This window comes from Triticum aestivum, chromosome 4D, assembly GCF_018294505.1.
Source record: "Triticum aestivum cultivar Chinese Spring chromosome 4D, IWGSC CS RefSeq v2.1, whole genome shotgun sequence".
In the NCBI taxonomy this organism is placed as follows: Eukaryota; Viridiplantae; Streptophyta; class Magnoliopsida; order Poales; family Poaceae; genus Triticum; species Triticum aestivum.
Genome location: NC_057805.1, coordinates 366,303,682 through 366,325,487, shown reverse-complemented (window position 1 = coordinate 366,325,487; position 21,806 = coordinate 366,303,682). Strand labels below are relative to the sequence as shown.

The window sequence follows — 21,806 nt, the reverse complement described above, 5'->3', positions numbered from 1 at the left end:
TAGGAAAGAACTATAGTAACCTGACTAAAAAATGTCTGAAACTTAGGTTTTGTGACATTTTATCTTTGCATTGGCACCTATAGCACAACTATATCTTTGCATTGACACCTACATCATCACAGTGAGCACAAAGTTTCAGATACCATGAGCACAAAGATTCAAACTATGAGAACAAACATCCAGAAACCATGACCACAAACATTCAGATAGATAGATATCATGGATAGATGAGTACTCTAGATAGTTAGATAGATGTCATAGATACATAAGTTCAGAAACCACACATAGTGACCTGCTGCTGCATAAATAAGTTAAGAAAATAAGTACTTGAGACACTAAGTTTAGAAACTAACTGAACCCATATATTGGTTTAGATCTTGTTGCAAAAATTAACAAGGGCAGATGTTGCATCAGACTCACTCTTGCTGCAGCTTCAGAAGACGGAGAGATCGGAGAACTGGCCCCATGATGTGGAGCTGCTTCTTCTTCCTCCTGCTGCTTGTGCCTGTCTCCACCTGCATCTGTTGCTGCTCCATCTACGGCGGCACCATCTCGAACAGAGGAGCGAGGGGCAGCACTAGAACCAATCTGTCGAGCGTGTAGTCCACGCGGAGTTGGTCGCGGTTCTGATACATGTACCGGCGTGCCCTCTGGTATGGATCAGTGGAGAATCCCTTGCCTCCCCCATCGCCTATACCAAGTTCTCGATCAGTGGGTGGTGGAGGTCTGGCAACCGGGCGTACTCCTCATGGTTGACAGCCGGCCTCACTGCGCGCGCATGGTTCTTCAGGATTTCAACGCTGGCGTACCAGGGTGCTCACCTTGTGCGCGTAGGAGAGCTTGGTTTTGTCGCCGTCAAAGATCTCCTGCAGTGCCTTGTCCATTCCGAGGCCAAATGCCATGGCGCGATGGAGGTTTTTTGGGTGGGAAGGAGGAAGTGGATGGAGAGTCGTGGTTATCTGTGCAAGGATGGTGAATGTGAATGAATGCATTGTGTGTGTGGAGATTGGGGTTTTCTAGAGAAACGAACGGGCGCACTGAATCGATTGAACTATCGCCGCGTATTTTTTTAAAGAGAAACGAAGGAGCAAAGCCCGACCCAGCAACCCAGTAAATAGAAATGACCGAACGCCCCCAGCCCAGCCCAGCCAACGACCGAACGCGACCCGCCTAGCCCAGCCCAGCGGCTTCGTCCCATGCGAAAAAAGAAGGCCGTTAACGGCCGTTAGTGCCTCGTCGTCACTGCTGGCGGCCCGCGAGTGATCGGCCGCGTCAAAACGCTCTCAAAAAATGAATCAGTGTTTTTTGCCACTGTCAAAATTGTGTGGTGCAAAGTGTCACGCTTTGTAAAGTGGTGGTTTTACGAGCTATGACGCTAATGTGGTGGTTCTGTGCATTTTTATCCCTCTGCATCACAATGATGCATGCAGCTACTTACGTTAACCTACAAGAGTTCTAGGGATTCATAAGCCATTAGGCGGGTCTAAGAGCCAAATATATCAACCAATATTTTTTCGAGGAGACGATTGAGCTAGCCTGTGGGCTTCAACATTTGAATTACCCTTCTCATGACAAAAGTCAATGCCATCAAACTATGCTCTGGCTTTAATCTCTTGTGTGATATGATAGTAGACATGTTTTGATCCCTCCCTTAGCGTGTTGATAACCCTTTGACAATCAGATGCGGTCTTCATTCTCCGAGCAAGGAGGTCATCCGCTAATGAGAGAGCCTCCATGATTGCGATGGCTTCAATCGTTTCTGCCTCCATACAACCCGAGAAAACTACTGAAGAGCTCCCAGGAACTCACCATCGCAACTTCTGGCAACAGCAGCTACTGCCACCCTATCATCCAGCTTCCCCAGAGCTCTGACCACATTGATCTTAGTCTAGCCGATCGGTGATGATATCCGCCTTTGGACCGTGGCCACATCTTGTCTTGCCCGCACCTCGTGCTTCTTCATTTCCTGTACCAAACCAAGTTCTTCCACAAAATTTGTGACAAAACAACGAGTAGATGAAGGGCTCTGAAACAGATTTTCATGAATTGCCTTCTGCCGTGCGTGCCATATAGCCCAAAAGCATGACAAAAGTTTCTGTTATTTTTCATGCTAGGGTAGTTTCTCGATGAGCACGAAATTCCAATTCCTAGCATTTCCTTATTGCGTTAGAGCCACCTGTTCCGCAACATTCTCTGATGCCAAAGCCCACACACACTTCGCCGTTGTGCAATCAATCAAAGAGTGCTTCCACGAGTCCGTTTCTACACACATAGCACAATTATCATCATCAGCCATGTTCCTATGTTTGCGAATGTCATTGATCGGGAGACAGTGTTTTGCCAACCTCCAGAGAAGTGTTCTAATTTTTGAAGGAACTTGGATTCACCATAGTGAAGCCCACTGTTTTTCTTCCTCCTTTGTATCTAAGGAGGAGGCCGAGCCATCCAACATTCTCTGGTAGTTTTTGCAAGCACTAACATCTTATACGCCAATCGCACCATAAACAATCCTTTACAGTCGTAATGCCAAACTCATTCATCATGTTAGGTCCTGGTCGACAATGGAAGAGTCAAGATTGTCTCCACATCCATCGACAAGAAGCATTCTTGTAATTTCTCGTGCCTCCATGTTGCATTAGAGCGATCGATGAACTCATTGACCCACGAAGGAGCATGATCAACCAAACATGCGATAGGGCGCAGGCTGCCATCTCTTGGGAGCCAGTGTCGTTCCATGGCCCCGTCTTTTCGTCCTTCCCAATCCTCTTGATGATCTCTTGTCTTAGGGTGTCTCTCCTCTTTAGAACTGCTTGCCATATTTATGATGATCTCGATCACATCTCTGCTTGCAAAAATTCAGTCTCAGGAAGTATTTCGCCTTTAGTATCCCCACACAAATTCTTTTTGGAGGGGTTAGTGTTCTCACACATAGGCTTCCTGGTGAGTGTAATACTCACCATGCTTGCTTGACGTTGACGAGCTAGAAGGGCTTAGTTTTTTTTTTTTTGAGGGGTAGAAGGGCTTAGGTTGAACAACAGTTCTATGTCCTAGCTAAAAGCCCAAAGCCCCTGTTGGAGGCTGGGCTGGGCCGTCAGCTGGCTTCTTGCCCCGGCCGGCCACATCCTTCCTGTTGGAGGCTGGGCTGGGCCCTAAGCCGGCTTCCTTATCCCTTTCTCCTACATTCGGCTCTCCTCCTCTCCTCCGGTGCCGCTTCCGGTCTTCCAGATTGCAGCCAATGGCGCCACCGGCGCGGCCATCCAATGGTAGGTGGTGCATACTCTACTCCCCAGTACCCAGTCCCCATGCGCATCTCTGATTCGGTGGCCGTTGTTATCGCAGCCACGCTTCTTGCGCGGCTCGGGGAGGGCACGGCCAGGTTCGAGCTCCTCGAGGACCCCGCACCTGCTCCCGCGCCGCCGGTTTGGACCCGCCTCCACTGCTTCGCCAGGATTGGCTCCTCGCTGTACGTGCGCTCCTTCTCCGTCTCCATTTTTAGTTTTTCACCCCACTCGATTGAAGTGCCAGCGGAGTTGAGTTACAAGAACTGGTTCCCGGTCCAGGAGGGGCGGGTGGTCGGCGGCGTTGAACAAGGTGGAGCACTACGGGGTCCAGAGAGTCACCGGCGATGGCCGGTGCATGTTTCGAGCCTTGGTAAGTCGCGGAATCATCTTTTTCTGCTGGATTTTGCGCATGCTTCAGAATATGGTCTTCCGTTCCTCTTGAATCCTGGTGTGTTTCTTTGTAGGCTAAGGGAATGGCAAAGACCAGGGGAATTCCATTGACCCCAAGGGAGGAAGTACAAGATGCAGGTAGTCCGATATTATGCCTAGCTCATGGTCATGGATGTATCTTTCGCAATACTATTATACTTTACTTTCTTTTGTTTGTGCGAGAATTACTTTACTTTCCATTTGTGTAGCCTTAAGTAGTCAAACTTTTTGGGGTCAGTATGGAGATAGTTTTCCCTATGTGTAGGTCTTGTAGGGCTTTAGTCTAGGTTTCGGTACATATCAATAACATCTTTTACCCTGGGGAGAATTTGTCTTTAGATGTGAATGTACAAACCAAATCCCTGTTTCTTTTCACCAAATAAATATGATTACAGTCATATTATGAGAAGGCGCTCCCACTTTAACAACGAAAGCTGTATTCACAAAATAGAACATCCACTAAATAGTGGTATCATTGTCAACAAAAACATGTAAGAGGAGTTGCGGTACATGGTAGATAGATTCAAATGTGTTGCTAGGTCATAGACCTGGAAGTCAATTCGGGTGTAATTGTTACACTCAAAGATAGACCCCACCACTCTAGACTCCAGACGATTATGGCCAGGTATGCATGAAAAAGAGTCGAACATTTTTCAGTCATTGAACATTAAAAAATGCATGGCGTGTTCCCTACACCTACTCCTCAGAGCATATCCAACCGAACGTCTATGTACCAATCTCCATATCTCCGTATGGTGAGCCTCTCCGGAAAAAAAATCCTCTTCATATTTCTTCACGCTCTGACATACCCTCCATTTTCCGTCCTTTGTATTCCACACTCTTTCTCACTCCAGTTTACAAAAAAGTGATGTTTTGGACATACCTATTTGACCGCTGATATTGTTTCAGTATTTAGGTTGGAAACTTAAGAATCAGATGTACAGATTTGTGTCGGGAACTATTTTTAAGATACTATAATTTTATTGGGTGTTATACATATGCTAAAGTAGAAAATAGTGCTCAGAATTATATTTTGATAGTCATGTCACTGTCCAAAATGTCACCTTTCCTTGAACAGGAGGACAGGGGCAGAGCCAGAAAATTTGGCCAATGGGTTCACTCGTTAGTTCATTGTGCGGTTTGGGTACGAGTTAATTAAGTGTAGAGTACATTTCCACACCATCGAACAACAAGAATACAATACTTAAGATATCCTAACAAATAGAAATATGACACCAATTATCACATATGGTAATTACATTAAAAAGCTTAAAAGTGCAAGACGTACCAGTTGTATAAAACCGCTTGTATAACCAAAATAACCTCATAGCTTCAGGGTCAACTTTTCATCCTCCGGAAAAGATTAAAAAAACACATTAGTTTGACAATTTAAAGTAAACTGCCATCTAGCGAAAGAAATATGTAAATTCACTCACATTTCATAGTGTCCCCTTTCGATATTTCATCATCCTAAAATTTAATTACTCTCTGCATAAAAGGCTCTGGGAGATCATATAAATTAATTTCTCTGAATAGAAGGCTTTGGAAGATTATTTGCAGCAAGCCATGAACAATATTTGACGCATCTACATCTGGTGTGTGGGCTTAAAGTGCCTACATCATTGTATGAATCCGATGATCAATTTCTATTTGACAAATATCATTCCATAGCCTGGAATCCTAGATCAATCAAAGTTTAAAGGAAAAGCAGTTAGAAAATTAGGGCAAAGGTTAATTTCTTACTTACTAGGTTACAAGGCATGCACAAGCGGAATGATGTGATCGATCTCATTGCCTTCAATCTGGTGTACTTCAATTGCCGGCCGCTGTCGACGGCTTCTTGGCTTGCCGCTGGGCGTTGGCGATCGGGGTCGCCATGGGCTAACAAGAGAAACCTAGGAAGTTGTCGAGTCGGGCTGCGTGCGGTGTGTTGTGTAATTTTTTTTAGATAAGTATGTTGCGTACATGACATGGAATAGATCGATCGGCGGTCCAGCCTGCTTCGTGAATGGCATTGATGGATCACATTTACTCACGGGCTTCTTTTGTTTTTGAGAAATATTGACTTTTGGTTGGGCTATTCAAGTTATGAAACATTAATGGGCCAAGAGGCTTCTCACTCGTGCGTTCTAGCTTCGATGGGTTCAACCGTGCATTCGTAATGGGTTCATCAAAGTGACTATGTGTCTACATATACGTGCGTGAGAATATCGTTGGGTTCAGTTGAACCCAACACGTAGGCTCCGCCTCTGCCGGAGGAATTATATTTTATTGACATGATATAAATAGCAATATTCTTTTAATGGCCATATGTGTAACCGCTGTAATTTCAATGGCTATATTTGTAACGGCTATTTTTGGACGGATGCATTTGTAATGGTTATATTAGGCTATACATGCAAAGCTATTTGCCTTTTTATGGTTGTTCCTCTACCACATCACAATTAGTGGTCGTAGCTTACTCATGCAATGTCTCTTGGATTCTTCGTTGTCTGATGATGGCAATGAACTTATTCTTACATCAAACCAAGCACACAATCAATATTATCGTTTGAATACACACTATGCCAAGATCCATTAGTATACGCTAAGTGATTCATCGCAACAGGTTTGTTGTTAGTCGATATGTTTGTGTTTGCTTTTTTTTTTTGTTTAATTTCTTGTCTATGGCTCATGTTTATTTTTCGTCCAGGTTTAGAATGACTTGTTCTCTAACTTTCGACATAGTGTATGCTGTAGAAGGCAATGATGACACCTTCGTGTAGAGAATTGATGGCTGTGGACATCTTGGGCTATCTTTTTTTACAGATGATTACCCCAACATTTAGAATACTAACTAGTGGAGTAGCACCTGATGCTGCGGATGATTTCGGATTGGAGTAAGTACTGTTATAGAGTGCCTTAAAATGTTTGAGAAAGCTATTGCAGAAGTCTTTGGAGGTGAGTATTTGAGATGTTGAAATGAAAAATGATGTTTTGCAACTGGAGAGTAAAGAGAAATTTTGCTATGCTGCTGGACAACTTTCCACTTCGAATGCATGCAATCTATGCTACTTAGCATTCTGGGAAAACACCTTTTTTTCTCCTATTGCTAGTCATCCAGCAGTAAAATTCTCCTTTGAAAATCTCAAATACTCATCCCTAGAGACTTCAACAATAGTTTTTCACAAATCTTAAGACTTTATAGCAACACTTTCTTCAATCCAAACATAACTATCTGTAGCATTCTTTTCTACGTCATACATTAGCATTCCGTAATGCTATGGTAATCTTCTCCGTAGAATATAGCCCAAGATGTCCGGCTCTATCTCTTTTCTGTACAAAATAGTCGTCATGATTTTATACAATGTGCACTGTGCCAAAAAAAAATAGAGAAGTCATTCTAAACCTATGCGAAAAATAAGAATGAGGTCTAGCCAAGAGTATTAACAAAAAAAAGGAGAACAGAAATAGATGGACCAATAACAAACCTGCACTGAAATATAGTTGGCTTGTTGGTAGGAGCATCTGGAAAGTAGTCTTTGTATAGTCTAAAAGACTATTTCTCTAATAGGACGAATTACCTATGTTTGGGCACAGAACCGCCATGGCGTGGAACATTCAAAAGCTGATATTATGTGCTGGATATGTAGTAAGCATGAGTACTTTGCCATCATGACGACGGTGAATCCAAGAGACATCACTTCAGTAAGTAGTGACAACTCATTGCTATGTTGAGCCATATCCGTATGGTGAGCCTCTCCGCCCAAAAAATGCTCTCCATATTTCCTCACGCTTTGACATACCTTTCATTTTCCGCCCTTTGTATTCCTCACTCACTCCAGTTCAAAGAAAAGTGATATTTTGGACATACCTCTTTGATCGCTTATATTGTTTCAGTAATTAGGTTGGGAACTTGAGAATCAAATGTATCGATTTGTGTCGAAAAATAATTTTAAAATACTAGTATAATTTTACTATGTGCTATAATATGCTACAGAAGAAACTAGTGCTCAGAATTATATTTTGAAAACTGTCCAATGTCACTTTTTTTCATGACCGAAGGAATTACATTTTTTTTTTGAGAAAACGTAAAAGCTTTGCGTTTCTTTGCATTGAAAAGATAGAAGTTCAGTTACAAACGTCCGAGGACGCGCAGGTTACAGCGAGATTAGTGTACGTCCCAGGTTTGTGGCAGTACAAGCCGGAGGCCGGGTGCCCCAGCAGCCACCCAAGAGCAGGCCTCGTCCTTGATCCTATCGAGTAGCGTGTTCATGGATGGTGTTGCGCTGTCGAAGACGCAGCTGTTCCTGTGTTTCCAAACCATCCAAGGCACGAGCAGAGCGACGGATTTCAGGGCTTTGTGAGGCTCGGCGGCGTGTTCTGCCTGGCATGCTTCCACCAGTCCATGAGCGAGGGCTCGCGGTTGGGGATTGGGGCTGGAATGCGCAGCCAGGCCAGGGCCTCGTGCCATGCCTGGCGAGCGAAGGGGCATTCCAGCAGCAGGTGCTGGATCGTTTCCGGCTCTTGATCGCATAGGAGGCAGCGGGGGTGATGTTGCAGTACATGTCGAGCCAGTCTCTCAGCGGTCCAGCACCGGTCTTGGTTGGCCAGCCAGTGCCCAACACTTCCAGATAAGCTTCCAGCTTCCAGGTGCAGCAAGTCGTCGATCCATGGAATGTGGCCAAGTAGCAGGATTGTGCAGAGTAGGTGCTGCTAGCCGTCCATTTCCAGATCAGCTGGTCCGGGGCAGCAGAGAGCACGGTGTGCTGCAAGACCTGCCAGAGCTGCAGGTACTGACCAATCTCATGCAAGCCTAGGTTGCCGTGAATGTCGCGTGCCCAGGAGTTGCCATTCATCCCGTCCGCCACGGTTCTCGCCGTGCGCCGTCGCTTGGGGATGCAGTCGTAGAGGTTGGGCAGGAGTTCACGGACGGACTGGCCGTCGATCCACCAATCCTCCCAGAGCAGGGCGGTCCGTCCATTCCCGATGACCATGGACGTGGATGCCAGAACAGGGCACGCTCCATGGAAGAGAACTGGAGGTCGAGCCCTTGCCATGCTCGCTCGGGATCCGTCCTGGAAAACCACAGCCATCGCAGCCGCAAAGCGAGGCCTCGTATGTTGGGATCGGAGTAAGTACTCTTATAGTGTCCTAAAATGTTTGAGAAAGCTATGGCAGAAGTCTTCGGAGGTGAGTATTTTAGATGTTGAAATGAAAATGATGTTTTGCAATTGCAGAGTAAAGAGAATTTTTGTCGTGCTGCTAGACAATTTTCCACTTCTAATGCATGCAACCTATGCTACTCCCCCCGTTCCTAAACCTAAGTCATTGGGGAGTGTAAACTGAACTCCCCCAGCGACTTATATTTCGGAACAGAGGTAATACTTAGCATTCTGGGAACCCCCCCCTTTTTTTTTCTCCAATTGCTACCCATTCAGCAGTACAATTCTCATTTGAAGATCTCAAATACTCATCCTCAGGGACTTCAACAATAGTTTTTACAAATTGTAAGCCTTTATTGCAATACTTTCTTCAATCCGAACATAACTATCTGAAGCATTCGTTGCTATGTCATACATTAACATTCCGAAATGCTACTGTAATCTTCTCTGTAGAATATAACCCAAGATGTCCAGCTCTATCTCTTCTCTGTACAAAATAGTCGTCATGCTCTTGTACAATTTGCACTATGCCAAAAAATAGAGAAGTCATTCGAGGGGGGATTAGATGATTTGCCAATAAGAATGAGCTCTAGCCAAGAGTAAAGTAGATGAACACTGAAATATACTCCCTCCGTTCCATAATACTTGTCATGGTTGTTGTTCAAATTTGAACTAAAACCATGTCAAGTATTATGGAATTTAGGGAGTAGTTAGGTTTCGGTAGGAGAATCTGGAAAGTAATCTTTGTATAGTCTAAAAAGCTCTATTTCCCTAATAGGACGAATTACATAGTTTATGTACATAACCGCCATGGCGTGGAACATTCAAAAGCGGATATTATGTGCTGGGTATGTAGTAAAAATAAGTCCATTGCCGTCATGTGATGACGATGAATCCAAGAGACTTTGCTTCAGTAAATAGCGAGGACTCATTGCTATGCTGTAGAGGAGTAACAGTCAGGAAGAGCGAATGACTTTGCATATGTATAGACTAGAAAAACGTAGCCATTACAAATATACCCATCAGAAAAATAGTCGTTAGGTCCATAGCCGTTGAAATCATAGCGGTTACAAGTATATTGTTGTTTATATGATATCAATAAAATATAGAATAGTGGAATATGGAGAGTGAAAAATGAAGAGTCCACTGGAGCATGAAGAGATAGTGATAGGAAATATTTTGGAGAGGCTCCCTGTAGGAAGATATGGAACACTCAAAAGCTTATCCTGTGGCCAGGGATATGTGAAGAAGAGCTGTACGTCTTTTGAGTTTACATTGCACATTCTTTACAACTGCCCCATCCTGATAAACCTGAGAGTATCCATCACTCAACCTTGGAGCTGGCCATATAGTATAATTATTACCAGGTCTCCATTGAAAGACAGATTATTCTTGAAGTGATGGAATTTACCTTCAATTTCCTAGACGACCTACGGCTGGCAGTGAAAGAGGTTATATGTGATAACCAAACCGAGCGTCAAAAGTATGAAGAGGCGATTATAGCTATTACAGTGGATGAATCTTTGAAACGGTTAGGTTCCCATAGCTTTCTTATTTACTTCGATGTCATTAACTTAGAGATGCTAACGGCTATGCCTGCTGTTGTAGCTACTGCCAAAGGATAAGGCGACCTGATTTCTGGGGTGGAGAGTCAGAACTCTTGGTATGGATTTGATGGTTTTAAAAGTTAACATGCATAGTTGATATAGGCATCAGTTATTCGACAAATTACATCTGGAGAACATCCGACTCGCACGTACAGTCATTTTATGTTTTAAGTAGTACAGTTCATGCATCATTCTTCCCTTTTAGCGCGATAAAGTCAAAAATATACTTTTGTTTAACTTCTGGATGTTCTAAAGTAGGCCACCCTTTTCCGAGTAGATTGATATTGTATTTGTTGGTTGTTGCTTAAATTTTTGTATCTGTATACATGGCTCATTCACATATGATTTTCATCTGGGATCTCCTCTTTCCAGGTTTTGTCTAGACTGTGTCGGCAACCAATCATTATTTACATTCCGGAGCGTGAGGTAAATTCAACTGCCCTAGGTGATGATGAATCTATAATGTGTGCAGAGTGGAGAAGGATAATAAAACTTCATCTATATTTAATAATATGGTTGTGACATGATGGAAGCGATTCTCATAACAAATCAATGGAATAGTTGTTCCAACTGATAAGAGAGAAAAACTGAACAAGGGGTTTTGGTAGAATAGTGACTTTAAGAACACCATCATCATCATCACTATGGGCATTGCATCGTACTATGATAATAGTTGATCAAATCGGAAGGCACGTGTACTAGCAATTGATAATATTTAGCCAAATTTCCTGTTAATTCAATAAAAAAATAAAACTCTGGTTGGAACTAGACAATCTGCCTAAAGTTTCCTTCAGAATGGGTGTTGAAAATTTAAACTGCATTTTGATTTCTGTTTCCTTGGTCCGATGTTCTGAAGGCATAATTAATTGGAAAGGCATTTGCGAAGTGCAGATCGAACTGTTTGAAAGATTGTTGAATACCTTCCCTTTTACCTTTTTTCGATGCTTAAATCCAACTTGTCTCCAAAATTGGAAATACCGTGTGGATTATTGCACCATTTTATTTGTTTCACTGCAATCATGTTTGAGCGTTCTGCTTTGATGGCCTCGTATGTATGTTATGCTTGACGCGGTGCCTCTCACCATTTTCCTCGCTTCATCTCGAACTTAATCTGCCCCTTTTTGTGCAACAGTACCGCGGACGGGGCAACGGGTTCATCCCAATTGCGGAGTATGGGTTGGAGTTTACCAAAGACTCGAAAGAGGGGAAGAAACGGGTGCCGGTGAGACTATTATACAGTGGGAAGAACCATTATGATTTGCTGATATAAAATGGGCACATGAGATCTGCCCCGATGAAGTATCAGAATGCCGGCAGCCACCGCCCATCTGTGGCGCATGCACAAATGCCCCGTTTACTTTCCATGGTTACATCCTTCGATCCTGCTATGCTCCTGCTTGTCAGTTACGATGCTGTAACAGCTGTTTCGTCGATTACAGTCATGGGCATTTGGGGAATTTGTGGATTTGGAGCTAGAAGAATTAGCACTGACCTGATGATAGCGCCACGCGAGCTAACTATGTGCTGCTGCATGGTGCAATGCTGTTTTGGCAGTGGCAGTGATTTGGTTGGCGTGGTGCCGTGGAGTTGTTGATTGCGTTTCCGGTTGGTGCCGGGCAGAATAATGGTGCGTTGGTCGCACTCGCACTCGGTGGTTGACGATTGGACTTGCTTCAAATCCAATCATTATGTGAGTATGTGATGGTTATTAGGTATATCATTTTGCAACGCACTGCTGGCCGGAATGATATCTTCCTTAGATGAGCTGTACGGGCGTGTTTGGTAGTACTATCAGCTTATTAGGGGTACCGTCCGGCCCAGTGAACAAATTTGATGGCTGTTACGGGCACATTCCAGTATGCTCCTAACCATGCTTGAACCGGGCGTTACGAAATTGAGCTGTATCCTGCCCGTATAAGCACGCACGAGCGAATAAATGAGCAATAGTAATCCGTTTGCTAAGCCATAGCTGGTCACCGCCGTGCGTGCTTGCACAGTTGGCACCGCCCCACTCGCCTAAACGGCCCGGCCCCACGCCTCAGTCTCTTCCGTTTAGGCGGAGTAGGCCGAGCTTAGCTTGTGCATGCAATAAAAACACGGCCTTGTCCTCTCGCACCGCAATAAAATACGTAGCAGGAATTAATGCTCACGCAGTGCGCTGTTTGTTGCACAAATATAAATATAGACAAACAAATGCGAACAAGCCGAGTGGTCCGACGAGGCAGCAGGGAAAGAGCTGGCCGACGTGGGCCGCACCGCTCGCCGCTGCGGCAGAGCCACCCCTCCCCCGCACTACATATTCCTCCTTCAAATCAAAATAATAAATTGTTTTAAAAAAATCAAAATAATACGTACGCCCTCCATTCACTATTGCATTATAAGATTTTTTTTTTCTGAACCAGATGTATATAGATATATTTTAGTAGGTTTGTACACTCATTTTAGTCCGTATGTACTTCGTATTAAAATATCTAAAACACCTTATAACAATGAACGGAAGGAGCAGATGCGAGTATAATCTTTTTTCTTTTTGAGTCTAAGATGCCAGTATATATATAACCAATAAAAACAGATTGCCCAAGAGAATATCTCACCTCTCCCCGTCGCAGGGGCTGACCACCGGGCCCCACGCATCGATGCGAATACTAGTAGTCGTTGCTTGTGCTTTTTTTTCTTTGAGGGATAATAGTCGTTGCTTCTGCTGCACTTCTCGCGCCAGTCAGGCCCAGAGCCGCGTGCCACCAAACACACTCCCGCTGACATCCGGTCCCCGCGCGGTCCCGGGCCCACCTACAGTACAGCCGTGCAGCCGGAGGCACGTTCGTGCGCGGAGCACACCACTCGCACAAAAGGCTGTAAAAATTAATTGCGTATTCGTTAATGAGCAGAGCACTGGCGCGGCCCCTCACCCTCATCTCATCTCATCTCACCTCCCTTTCCTTTCCTTCCCCCCTCGCTTCGTTTGTGCGTTGCCTTTTTCTTTCCGCCGCGGCAACTGTGAGCCGGCCCGATCGAGCGAGCCGCCCCCCACGCACCTCAAGAAACCGCCATAATTCCATCCATCCATCCGCTGCCGCGTCCTACGCGGCCATTTGGGGCGCTCGTGGGGTGTTCGTCACATCAACCAGGCCAAGATCAGATCGGCGGCGACGACGGCGACCATGTTCAGCGGGACGCAGCAGAAGTGCAAGGTGTGCACCAAGACGGTGTACCCCATGGACCAGCTCTCCACCGACGGCGCCGTCTTCCACCGCGCCTGCTTCAAGTGCCACCACTGCAAGTCCACCCTCTCCGTATGTCATCTCCCCTCTCGCTCTCTTATCCCTCTCCCTCTCTCCTCCTCTTCTTTTACTTCCGGGAGACAACGCGAGAAGAAGAAGATCGTTGGATGGACGTCAACGGTCGACGGATCTGTAGAATGAAATGCGATGTCAGATCTGCGGATTGCTCTGCCGCACGGATCTGGCGCTTGGATTCCTGTCAGAATCGTGTGCCTAGGATAGGAGATCATGACTTTGTCCAATTCGCATTTTCTGGCTTGGTAAGAACAAGACCAAGAGAAATAACAATCTGTCTGGACATCTTGTTTTGCTATTTGGCAGTTTAGCAGCTACTCCTCGTTCGAAGGGGTGCCCTACTGCAAGCCCCATTTCGCGCAGCTGTTCAAGGAGACCGGGAGCTACAACAAGAGCTTCCAATCACAATCACGTAGGTTTTCAGTCAGCATGACAAAAGTGACTATTGTTTTCTTGATTAAATCTGTCCTGATCCTTGGTTTTGTTTCTTTCAGCCGCAAAATCTGCAACGGAGAAGCTGACTCCTGAGCTGGTCTGTACCATATAGCCTGCCTCTTTCTATATGCGTCTTGTCTCTTTGCTGCCGTGCGATTCCGTTAGTCTTATGTGAAATGTGCTGTTTCAGACCAGATCGCCAAGCAAAGCTGCGGGCATGTTTTCGGGAACACAGGACAAGTGTGCCACTTGTGGTAAAACAGCATACCCTCTTGAGAAGGTAATATCACGGAGTATACCATATTTGTTTTGTTTTGTTTCGTGACCCAGGCGTCAGCATAGCTAGCTAAGATGTATCAGAATTCTGTCATTTCACGAAATAATTGATGTTTCGGAATGTGAAAACTGTCGATTGGTTCGATATTTACTTGCACCTCTGTATAATGATCTGTACTGCACTCTCTGTTCCTAAATACAAGACGTTTTGGCAGTTCAGTTTAAACTGCCAAAAGCGTTTTACATTTAGAAACAGAGGTAGTACCTTTTAGGCAGCCAACTTCCGTCATAATTGTCTTGAATCATCAACTTCCTTTTCAGTTATATCCTCAAGCCTCCAGAACATGCAGATGTCTCATGCCTAGTTGTTAAACCAAATCTTGCAGGTAACAGTTGAAGAGAAGTCCTACCACAAGTCCTGCTTCAAATGCTCTCATGGAGGCTGCGCCCTCTCGCCGTCCAACTACGCGGCTTTGGAAGGCATCCTCTACTGCAAGCACCATTTCTCCCAGCTTTTCAAGGAGAAGGGGAGCTACAACCATCTGATCAAGTGCGCATCGGTCAAGCGCGCAGCAGAGGCGCAAACAGCCCAGGCGGCAGCACAAACAGCGCCGGCGGCTGCTGAATCCTCCTGATTATGCTGTCATCTTTAAAGTGGGCTTTGAGGGCGAAAGTTTGGAAAGCCTTGCTCTTTTTTTACGATTGTAACCTGCTGTGTGCTGTGTTCTAGCTCTGGGGATACCAGGACCATATTTCGTGTCCCCATATGTGGCTAGCTCGATCACGTTGTTGAACCATGGAGTTGAATGTCATTTCGGAAGAAATTGTTGTGCATCAAGTACCGTGTGCTTTTTTCTGTTCGTTGATATAAGGAGTTCCTTGTGTGCCTCGGTGCTTCGATACTTCAGCACACCATTTTGCTGTCTGGTTTGATATTTGCTCGACTGTTCCACAATTTCTACCATATTAATAAGCTGAGCTCACGCAAACTGCTCTCAGTAGAAAAAACACTTTGGACTAACTACGTATATCTGAAGAACTTCAAAAGTAAAACTGGAGTACATTGGAACTGTGTATACTGTATAAATGAAAAACTCTACTCCTTCAAACCCATTCTCAAATTCATGTATCTTGTGCACGATCCATTCCATACCACATATAAATGAAAAGGGAAAAAAGGCATAGCCCAACATCTCTCAAAGTAAAGTCCCTGCAGTTCAACCACTACACCTAAGAAATGTGTGCCTGAAAGTTTCCCCAGTTTGTTAAGCTACCCTCTTTCCTTGCCTTTGCTGAGCCAGCACAAAACACATTTCTACAGAAACCCCCCGGACTGCATCAACGGAATCCAGTGAGCCACGAGTCAGCTCGCGGTAGTTCTCCAATTTTCGCCAGCGTAAACCCCTTCGCTTCCAAATTCTTCCTCTATTCTTAGAAGCTGCAAACACAATGCACACAGTCATCAAAGACCACTCAAGACAAATTAAGAAGATATTTAGAATGACTATGGTACTATGACTTTAGACCAATACTTCGGTGCATGTATTCACATAAAAGGCAGCAAGCATTCAACAGAAACCTGATTGTATTTCGTGAGGCACTCTCCACGGCAGGGGGCACCGGCTTTGATCTGTCCAGCTGCTGCACCGACAGCCAGGTCGGCGATGAAAGAATCATCTGTGTCCCCAGACCTATGTGACACCATCACACCCCAATGAGCATCCTTTGCCTGTTTCACAGCCTCTATGGCCTCAGTGACAGTGCCCACTTGACTTGCCTACATACACATGATAAGAAAAGGAAACACATAATAAGGTACATGAAACAGAGAATCCCTGGACAGTTACAGAAATCAAGAGAGCAAGGAAGAATCAAGGAGGCAAGTACTACATGTGCAATCATGTGGCTCTTGCAACCTTATGTGCCTACAATCAGTTCAATTATTAATTGCTCATCTTCGTGAATTCAGGTACTACATCGCATTGTCTGTAAATGCCCTTAAACTCAAATCATGCCATGCAAAATAATAGGCACAAAATGGAAGGAGCGGCGAGAGTGGTGTTTTGGCACACGGGAGCGCGCGCTCCTGGTTTTTAAAATGTGTTTTAAACGTATTTTGAAATGTCAAAAAATTCCAAACAAAAATTTGGCGCGTACATCTCGATATTGTACATGCTCACAAAGTCGTTTCGTGAAAAACCGACAAGTTATGTGTCGCGTGTGAAAAAGACAAAATCCGGTGTTAAAAAGTGCTTTTCACAAGACATCTTTTTGTCTTTTTTACACAAGCCACAAAAAATGTCGGTTTTCTCCGAAACTTGACGTGCACACATATAATGTCGAGATCACCAAATTTTTGTTTCCAATTTTTTCACACTTTGAAATATTTTTTCTGGTGGCAGGAGCGCGCGCTCCCATGTGCCAAAGCGAATTTCCGAATGAGCGGCATTCAATCAAACAAAGAACCACACTGAGTATCCAGGCACAAAGATTGCTGTGGTTAGTCAAAATGAATTGCGTCTTGTTCCAGCTTAAAAAAAATGCCTAATTCCAGAGTCTGTGGTATTGTTAGCCTCCGGCGGTCCCAGTAACTTGAACAAAGCAGCAAATTTATAAACATCAATAAACAAATGAATGATTTGTGACTTACCTTGAGAGTAAGAGCGTCGCAAGTATATTCATTTACTGCCCGCTTAATGCGTTCAGGATCTGACATCAGTAAGTCGTCTCCCACAACCTGCAAATGCATTATGGCATGAGCTCCTGACAGTAAATAGAAAATAAAAAGCACAATAGGTACCTGACATAGCTCTAGGGTGGTAAACTTTTTCGAGTGCTCCCAGTCATCTTTGTCAAAGGGCTGTTCAATGGAGACAAGTGGGTATTCTAGTGTACAAAAAAGAGGAAATATAAGGTTCATGAAGTCAAAAGATTTGCCTCCCAGAATATGTAAATCCACAAACAAGTGATACCTGAACATAGTTGACTATAAATCTCAATCATATCGTCCCCAGTTTTGAAATTTTGCCCTGATTTCTTTGCAGACTTGAACTCCAGGTCATATTTCTTTCCTGCAAAGAGATGCATGAGCAAGCAGGGAAGTTAACTCGCGGAAATAGTAAGACTAATTAACAATAGCCTACAATATATTACCTCTGTCCCAAATTACTTGTCTTGGATTTGTCTAGATACGGATGTATCTAACACTAAAACATGTCTAGGGGACGGAGGGAGTACATCGGACTGCTATTCAAGCTCACTGTTTCTAACTTGAATGAAAAAACTCATTGTTTTCCATGTTTCAAGGTCGTACACTTCCAAAAAGTAGAACAACAGTAAAATAGCAAGAGATTGGTCAAATGGTGCCTGATTGGAAATGCTGATTACAATAGTATGCTTTAACTGGCCCTAGCATATCAAGTTACACTGTTACAGGCAGCAATGGCAGCTGTAAAAACAACAACGATGGAACACAAAGAATAAGCTGGAAAACACAGTAGGCTGAAAAACACATCCTTCTAACACAGCAACACTATGGAACTATCTGCGAAATGCACGCCATTACTTGCATTTCTATTAGGTATAGTTATGTAGATGCCCAAGATGTTATTCAAAGGAGAATATAAACCATGGTGTTAACAGCTAAGGATATATGGATGATAGAGATTTCACTGATTTATCCTTACCTACGCAAAAATCAGTAGCAGCAGCATCAATTGCTAATTTGATCCTTCCATTATATCCAGCTCTATCTATTGCCGCAATGACAAGATCCAGGCCTTCGGTTATACTGAACATTCACCAGACATAGATATGGTATATGTTAATATCCATATGTAGGTGCTCAAAAGGGAAACTGAGAAAGAAAGCACATCAGGAAAAAGTAAAATCAATTCCTTACTTGCCTGGAAATATTAGGAGCAAATCCACCATCATCGCCAATGTTGCAACTGTCTGAACCATACTTCTCCCATATAATATCCTAACAAATCATTAGTGAAAATAAGCAAACAATTCTGTGCAGAACTGCATTATAAAAACAAAACTTTCAAACAGCTGGACAGCCAATGTTTAAGCAATTTCTCTGTTTTGTCTTAGCAGCAATCACCGAGAAAAAATAGTGCCAAGCGAATTAAGAAGACATAAAAGAGAGTTGGCAAGCTAGCATAAGGCGTTAAGATTTCGTGGAAACACAATGTTCCTAGAATGTTTGATGGGCACGTAGCAGGTTGGTCCAAATATGGGACTAGACAACACGCACATAGCCAAGAAAGTGTGCACGGTGTTATTATCGAAGTATATCCGTGAAGCAGTTTGTTAAAATGGAGGGTACCTTCAGATGATGATATGTCTCTGAACCCATCTGCATTGCTTCTTCAAAGTTTTTGGCACCGATTGGAAGGATCATAATTTCCTACAGAAATGTAAACTTTACTTCAAAGTACTACGCAAAAAAAAAAAACATTACAGTATATTGGGATGTCAAACTACATGTAGTATATTACAGTAAGAAACAAGGTAGTAACAATCTCAAACACAGCAAAGTTTTGGGGTTTATAGAAGAGCCTAAGAGAGTGTTCTTAGCAGTCTATTTGCAAAAAAAGAAAAAGAGTGTTCTCAGCAGTCTGCAAAGCAAAGTTTACTACAAAAGGTAATCCTAAATGTGAAGTGGAAATACTTGAATGGGAAGATTATTTCCAGCATGGGTTCCACCATTAATGACTGTAATTGCTGGGACGGGAAGCGTTGTTGCGCTTTTACCAACAAGATCTGCTATATGCTTGTACAGCGGAACCTGCACAGAAATAGGCAAACAACTATAAGAATTTGTGTTATCGTCACAGACTCAATTTTCACCTAAGACCCAGATAAAGAATATAAGTGATACCTCTTTCTCAGCAGCACCAGCTTTACAAGCTGCAATTGAAACGGCCAGCATAGCATTCGCTCCAACCTCAGTCTGAACATGGTTGTCACAGTTAATTAGTTACTTTGTATGCAGGATGTGTTGCATGGTGCCCTCCAACCAGAGAGGACAATGCACATCCACAGAAACTTTTGTGAACTACACAATCATACTAAATTGAGATACTCGTAAACTAGTATTCATTACAACCATCGAAAATGGCAAATCATTATTTCCAGCAGGGAAGCCTAAAATGAAGCAAGCCAGTGCCAAATATTGTCACCGTGTAGCAGAGTACACAATTGGAGTATGTGGTTAAGGAAAACACCTAGACACAGCATAACAGCATCCTCATATAATAATTCATTGTCATATCTACACAAATAGAGCTTGGCAATGCAGGAACAAATCAACAATAGAGAATGAGAGACAGAATAATCGGGGTTTCGACTGTACCCTGTGGTGTGCCTTGTCCAAGTCCATGATGGCCTGGTCGATCTGCGCCTGCTGCTGCGGATCCATCCCCACGAGCGCCTCCGACACCTTGCCGTTGATCAGCCGCACCGAGTCGGCGACCGCCTTGGCGAGGAGCCTCCGCTTCTCGACGTCCCTCGTGGCGTCGACCGCGGCGCCCTCGGGGGCGCCAGGCCCGGCCGCGGACGCGCGGTGCACGGCCTTGTTGGTGTGCAGGTCGACCTCCACCGCGGGGGCGCCGCGGCTGTCCAGGATCTGCCGCGCGCACACCCGCGTGATCACGGCCGGCGCCGCCCGCCGCATGTGGGTGGAGATGAAGAGCACCGGGTCGGCGGCCTTGGCGCGGACGGCCGCGTTCACGGCCTCCTCGATCTTGCGCGGGAGCAGGTGCTTCTCTAGGTACTCCTGCACCGACATGGCTGCAGCGTGGTCTGCTCCACTGACCACGCTCCTCTCCGGGCACTCTGCGCCCGCGATTCTGCTCGGCTTGTTAGGAATCGTGACGAATTGCGCCTAGGAAGAAGACCAGACCAGCACCCTGTGGTTTTTTTCTTTTTCTTATGAGGGGCAAGGGCGTAAGGCTAAGAGCATCTCCAACCGCACCGCCAACAAGGCTTTCCAGACGATTTTTCGGCCGCCGGCGTCAAAAAATCGGCCCAGTCACGCCCTCAGGGGCTCTTTTTTCGCCGGCTCGGGCCGAAATTGGCGCCGGCGGACCCAACCCGAACCCGGCGCGCTGGGGGCGCTTTTTGGGCGCCGGACGAATCGTTTTTGGCGCGAAAGCGCCGCGGGCCAGCCGCGTCAGCAACACCGCCCGCCTCGTCTTCTCCCGACGCCTCGGTTTCCCGCGGGGAATCAATGGCAAGACTGCCGCCGGTCAGCTTTGCCATTGATTCCTCACAGGCGGCACGTTCACGGGGCGGCGCGCCGACGCCTCCCCTCCCTCGGACGCGTACACACGGACGCGGCGCGGCTATATATGGCCTCGCTCGCCTGTGATGAGTGCCACCTCTTCACCTCTCCCGAGCGCCGCCGCCGAGCTCTTCTCCCCCAGCCCTCCCTCTCCCGAGCGCCGCCGCGGATCTCTTCTCCCCCAGCCACTCCATCTCCCGAGCGCCGCCGCCGATCTTTTCTCCCCAGCCACTCCATCTCCCCGATGGCCGAGCGTTTCCCCGGAGACGAGGCGGCGGCCAACGGCTTCGGCCGCCGTTCGCTCCGCGAACAGGAGTCCTGGCTCCTGTTCCAGGCGAACATCCCGGCGCCGCCGGACATGCGCGCCGGGCCGACGGGCTGGAGGCTCAGCAATGGGGGAGTGCCCATTCCCCCGTTGCCCGACGCCGTGGCCAAACCATCCTACTTCGCCGACGAGGTCGCGATCGTGCGCGCCTCCCTCACCGACGCCGAGCTCTCCCTCCCCCAGTACGCCGCCGACAACCACGCGGCTTGGGCGGCGTACTTAGAGCGCCGCCAGCAGCAGCGGCTGGCGTCCACCAACGGGGCACCGGTGGTCGGCGGCGTGAAGAACAGCGAGGGACGCCACCTGTGGTGGGGCGCCCCCGGCCGCACACTTGAGGGCGTGCTGACACACCTCGAGGGCGGCAACAACCCGCCGTTGGCGTACCCCCCGGCGAGGGCGGCCGCCCCGGCGCACCGCCGACGCGACGGGCAATGGGCGCCAAGGAGGTTCGGCGCGGCCTCCTCCTCCTCCTCCTCCCACTCCTCCTCCCACTGCTCCGGCACTCCGACGCTGCTCGGCGTCAAGGCCGAGCCCGGCATCGTCATCAACGAGGGCGGCCGGCGCGCCTCCTCGTCGGCTCCTCCTCCGCGCTTCGTCAAGCCAAAGACGGAGCCGGGGCTCGCGCCGGTGAAGACGGAGCACGGCGAGGTCGAGCTCGACGACGACGCGGCCCTTGAATGGGCACGCCAGGACTCCATCAAGATGGCGACGGAGCTCCAGC

At 46.1% G+C, this 21,806-nt stretch overlaps 3 protein-coding genes across 4 annotated transcripts; 2 read left to right on the top strand and 1 right to left on the bottom strand.

The window, feature by feature from the left end:
• Window positions 1-3,084: 3,084 nt before the first annotated feature.
• LOC123097958 (OVARIAN TUMOR DOMAIN-containing deubiquitinating enzyme 3) lies at window positions 3,085-12,176 on the top strand. The gene is made up of 8 exons (XM_044519821.1): window positions 3,085-3,263; window positions 3,340-3,463; window positions 3,561-3,651; window positions 3,746-3,809; window positions 10,280-10,385; window positions 10,463-10,517; window positions 10,834-10,887; window positions 11,594-12,176. Exons 1-8 carry the CDS (start codon window positions 3,236-3,238, stop codon window positions 11,729-11,731), a joined length of 660 nt encoding a protein of 219 aa, XP_044375756.1. The 5' UTR covers window positions 3,085-3,235; the 3' UTR covers window positions 11,732-12,176.
• A 1,171-nt stretch (window positions 12,177-13,347) lies between these two features.
• On the top strand, window positions 13,348-15,306 carry LOC123097959 (LIM domain-containing protein WLIM2a). Its single transcript, XM_044519822.1, has 5 exons — window positions 13,348-13,754; window positions 14,064-14,169; window positions 14,252-14,289; window positions 14,383-14,472; window positions 14,855-15,306. The coding sequence occupies exons 1-5, from the start codon at window positions 13,623-13,625 to the stop codon at window positions 15,101-15,103; spliced, it is 615 nt and encodes a 204-aa protein (XP_044375757.1). The 5' UTR covers window positions 13,348-13,622; the 3' UTR covers window positions 15,104-15,306.
• Window positions 15,307-15,544: 238 nt separating this feature from the next.
• LOC123097957 (cytosolic enolase 3) lies at window positions 15,545-20,401 on the bottom strand. Of its 2 annotated transcripts, XM_044519819.1 has the most exons (11): window positions 19,831-20,399; window positions 19,357-19,428; window positions 19,147-19,263; window positions 18,802-18,882; window positions 18,374-18,450; window positions 18,155-18,258; window positions 17,441-17,539; window positions 17,269-17,354; window positions 17,119-17,205; window positions 16,048-16,245; window positions 15,545-15,906 (listed from the first exon to the last, which is right to left on the bottom strand). In XM_044519819.1, exons 1-11 carry the CDS (start codon window positions 20,263-20,265, stop codon window positions 15,832-15,834), a joined length of 1,431 nt encoding a protein of 476 aa, XP_044375754.1. In that variant the 5' UTR covers window positions 20,266-20,399; the 3' UTR covers window positions 15,545-15,831. The 2 variants fall into 2 exon arrangements, with proteins under 2 accessions (XP_044375754.1, XP_044375753.1); XM_044519818.1 differs by having other exon boundaries at window positions 17,119-17,354; window positions 19,831-20,401.
• Between the last annotated feature and the right edge of the window lie 1,405 nt (window positions 20,402-21,806).

What these genes read in the sequence shown, in the direction of transcription:
- LOC123097959 (XM_044519822.1), top strand. Translation starts at nt 13,623, where the DNA reads ATGTTCAGCGGGACGCAGCAGAAGTGCAAGGTGTGCACCAAGACGGTG. An exon ending in ACTGCAAGTCCACCCTCTCC is followed by an intron (nt 13,755 to 14,063) that starts GTATGTCATCTC and finishes GCTATTTGGCAG; the next exon opens with TTTAGCAGCTACTCCTCGTT. An exon ending in GAGCTTCCAATCACAATCAC is followed by an intron (nt 14,170 to 14,251) that starts GTAGGTTTTCAG and finishes TGTTTCTTTCAG; the next exon opens with CCGCAAAATCTGCAACGGAG.
- LOC123097957 (XM_044519818.1), bottom strand. Translation starts at nt 20,265, where the DNA reads ATGTCGGTGCAGGAGTACCTAGAGAAGCACCTGCTCCCGCGCAAGATC. An exon ending in GAAATAATCTTCCCATTCAA is followed by an intron (nt 18,883 to 19,146) that starts GTATTTCCACTT and finishes ACATTTCTGTAG; the next exon opens with GAAATTATGATCCTTCCAAT. An exon ending in GCCTCACGAAATACAATCAG is followed by an intron (nt 15,907 to 16,047) that starts GTTTCTGTTGAA and finishes TTGTGTTTGCAG; the next exon opens with CTTCTAAGAATAGAGGAAGA.
- LOC123097958 (XM_044519821.1), top strand. Translation starts at nt 3,236, where the DNA reads ATGGCGCCACCGGCGCGGCCATCCAATG. An exon ending in GGAGGAAGTACAAGATGCAG is followed by an intron (nt 3,810 to 10,279) that starts GTAGTCCGATAT and finishes TCAATTTCCTAG; the next exon opens with ACGACCTACGGCTGGCAGTG. An exon ending in GTGGAGAGTCAGAACTCTTG is followed by an intron (nt 10,518 to 10,833) that starts GTATGGATTTGA and finishes TCCTCTTTCCAG; the next exon opens with GTTTTGTCTAGACTGTGTCG.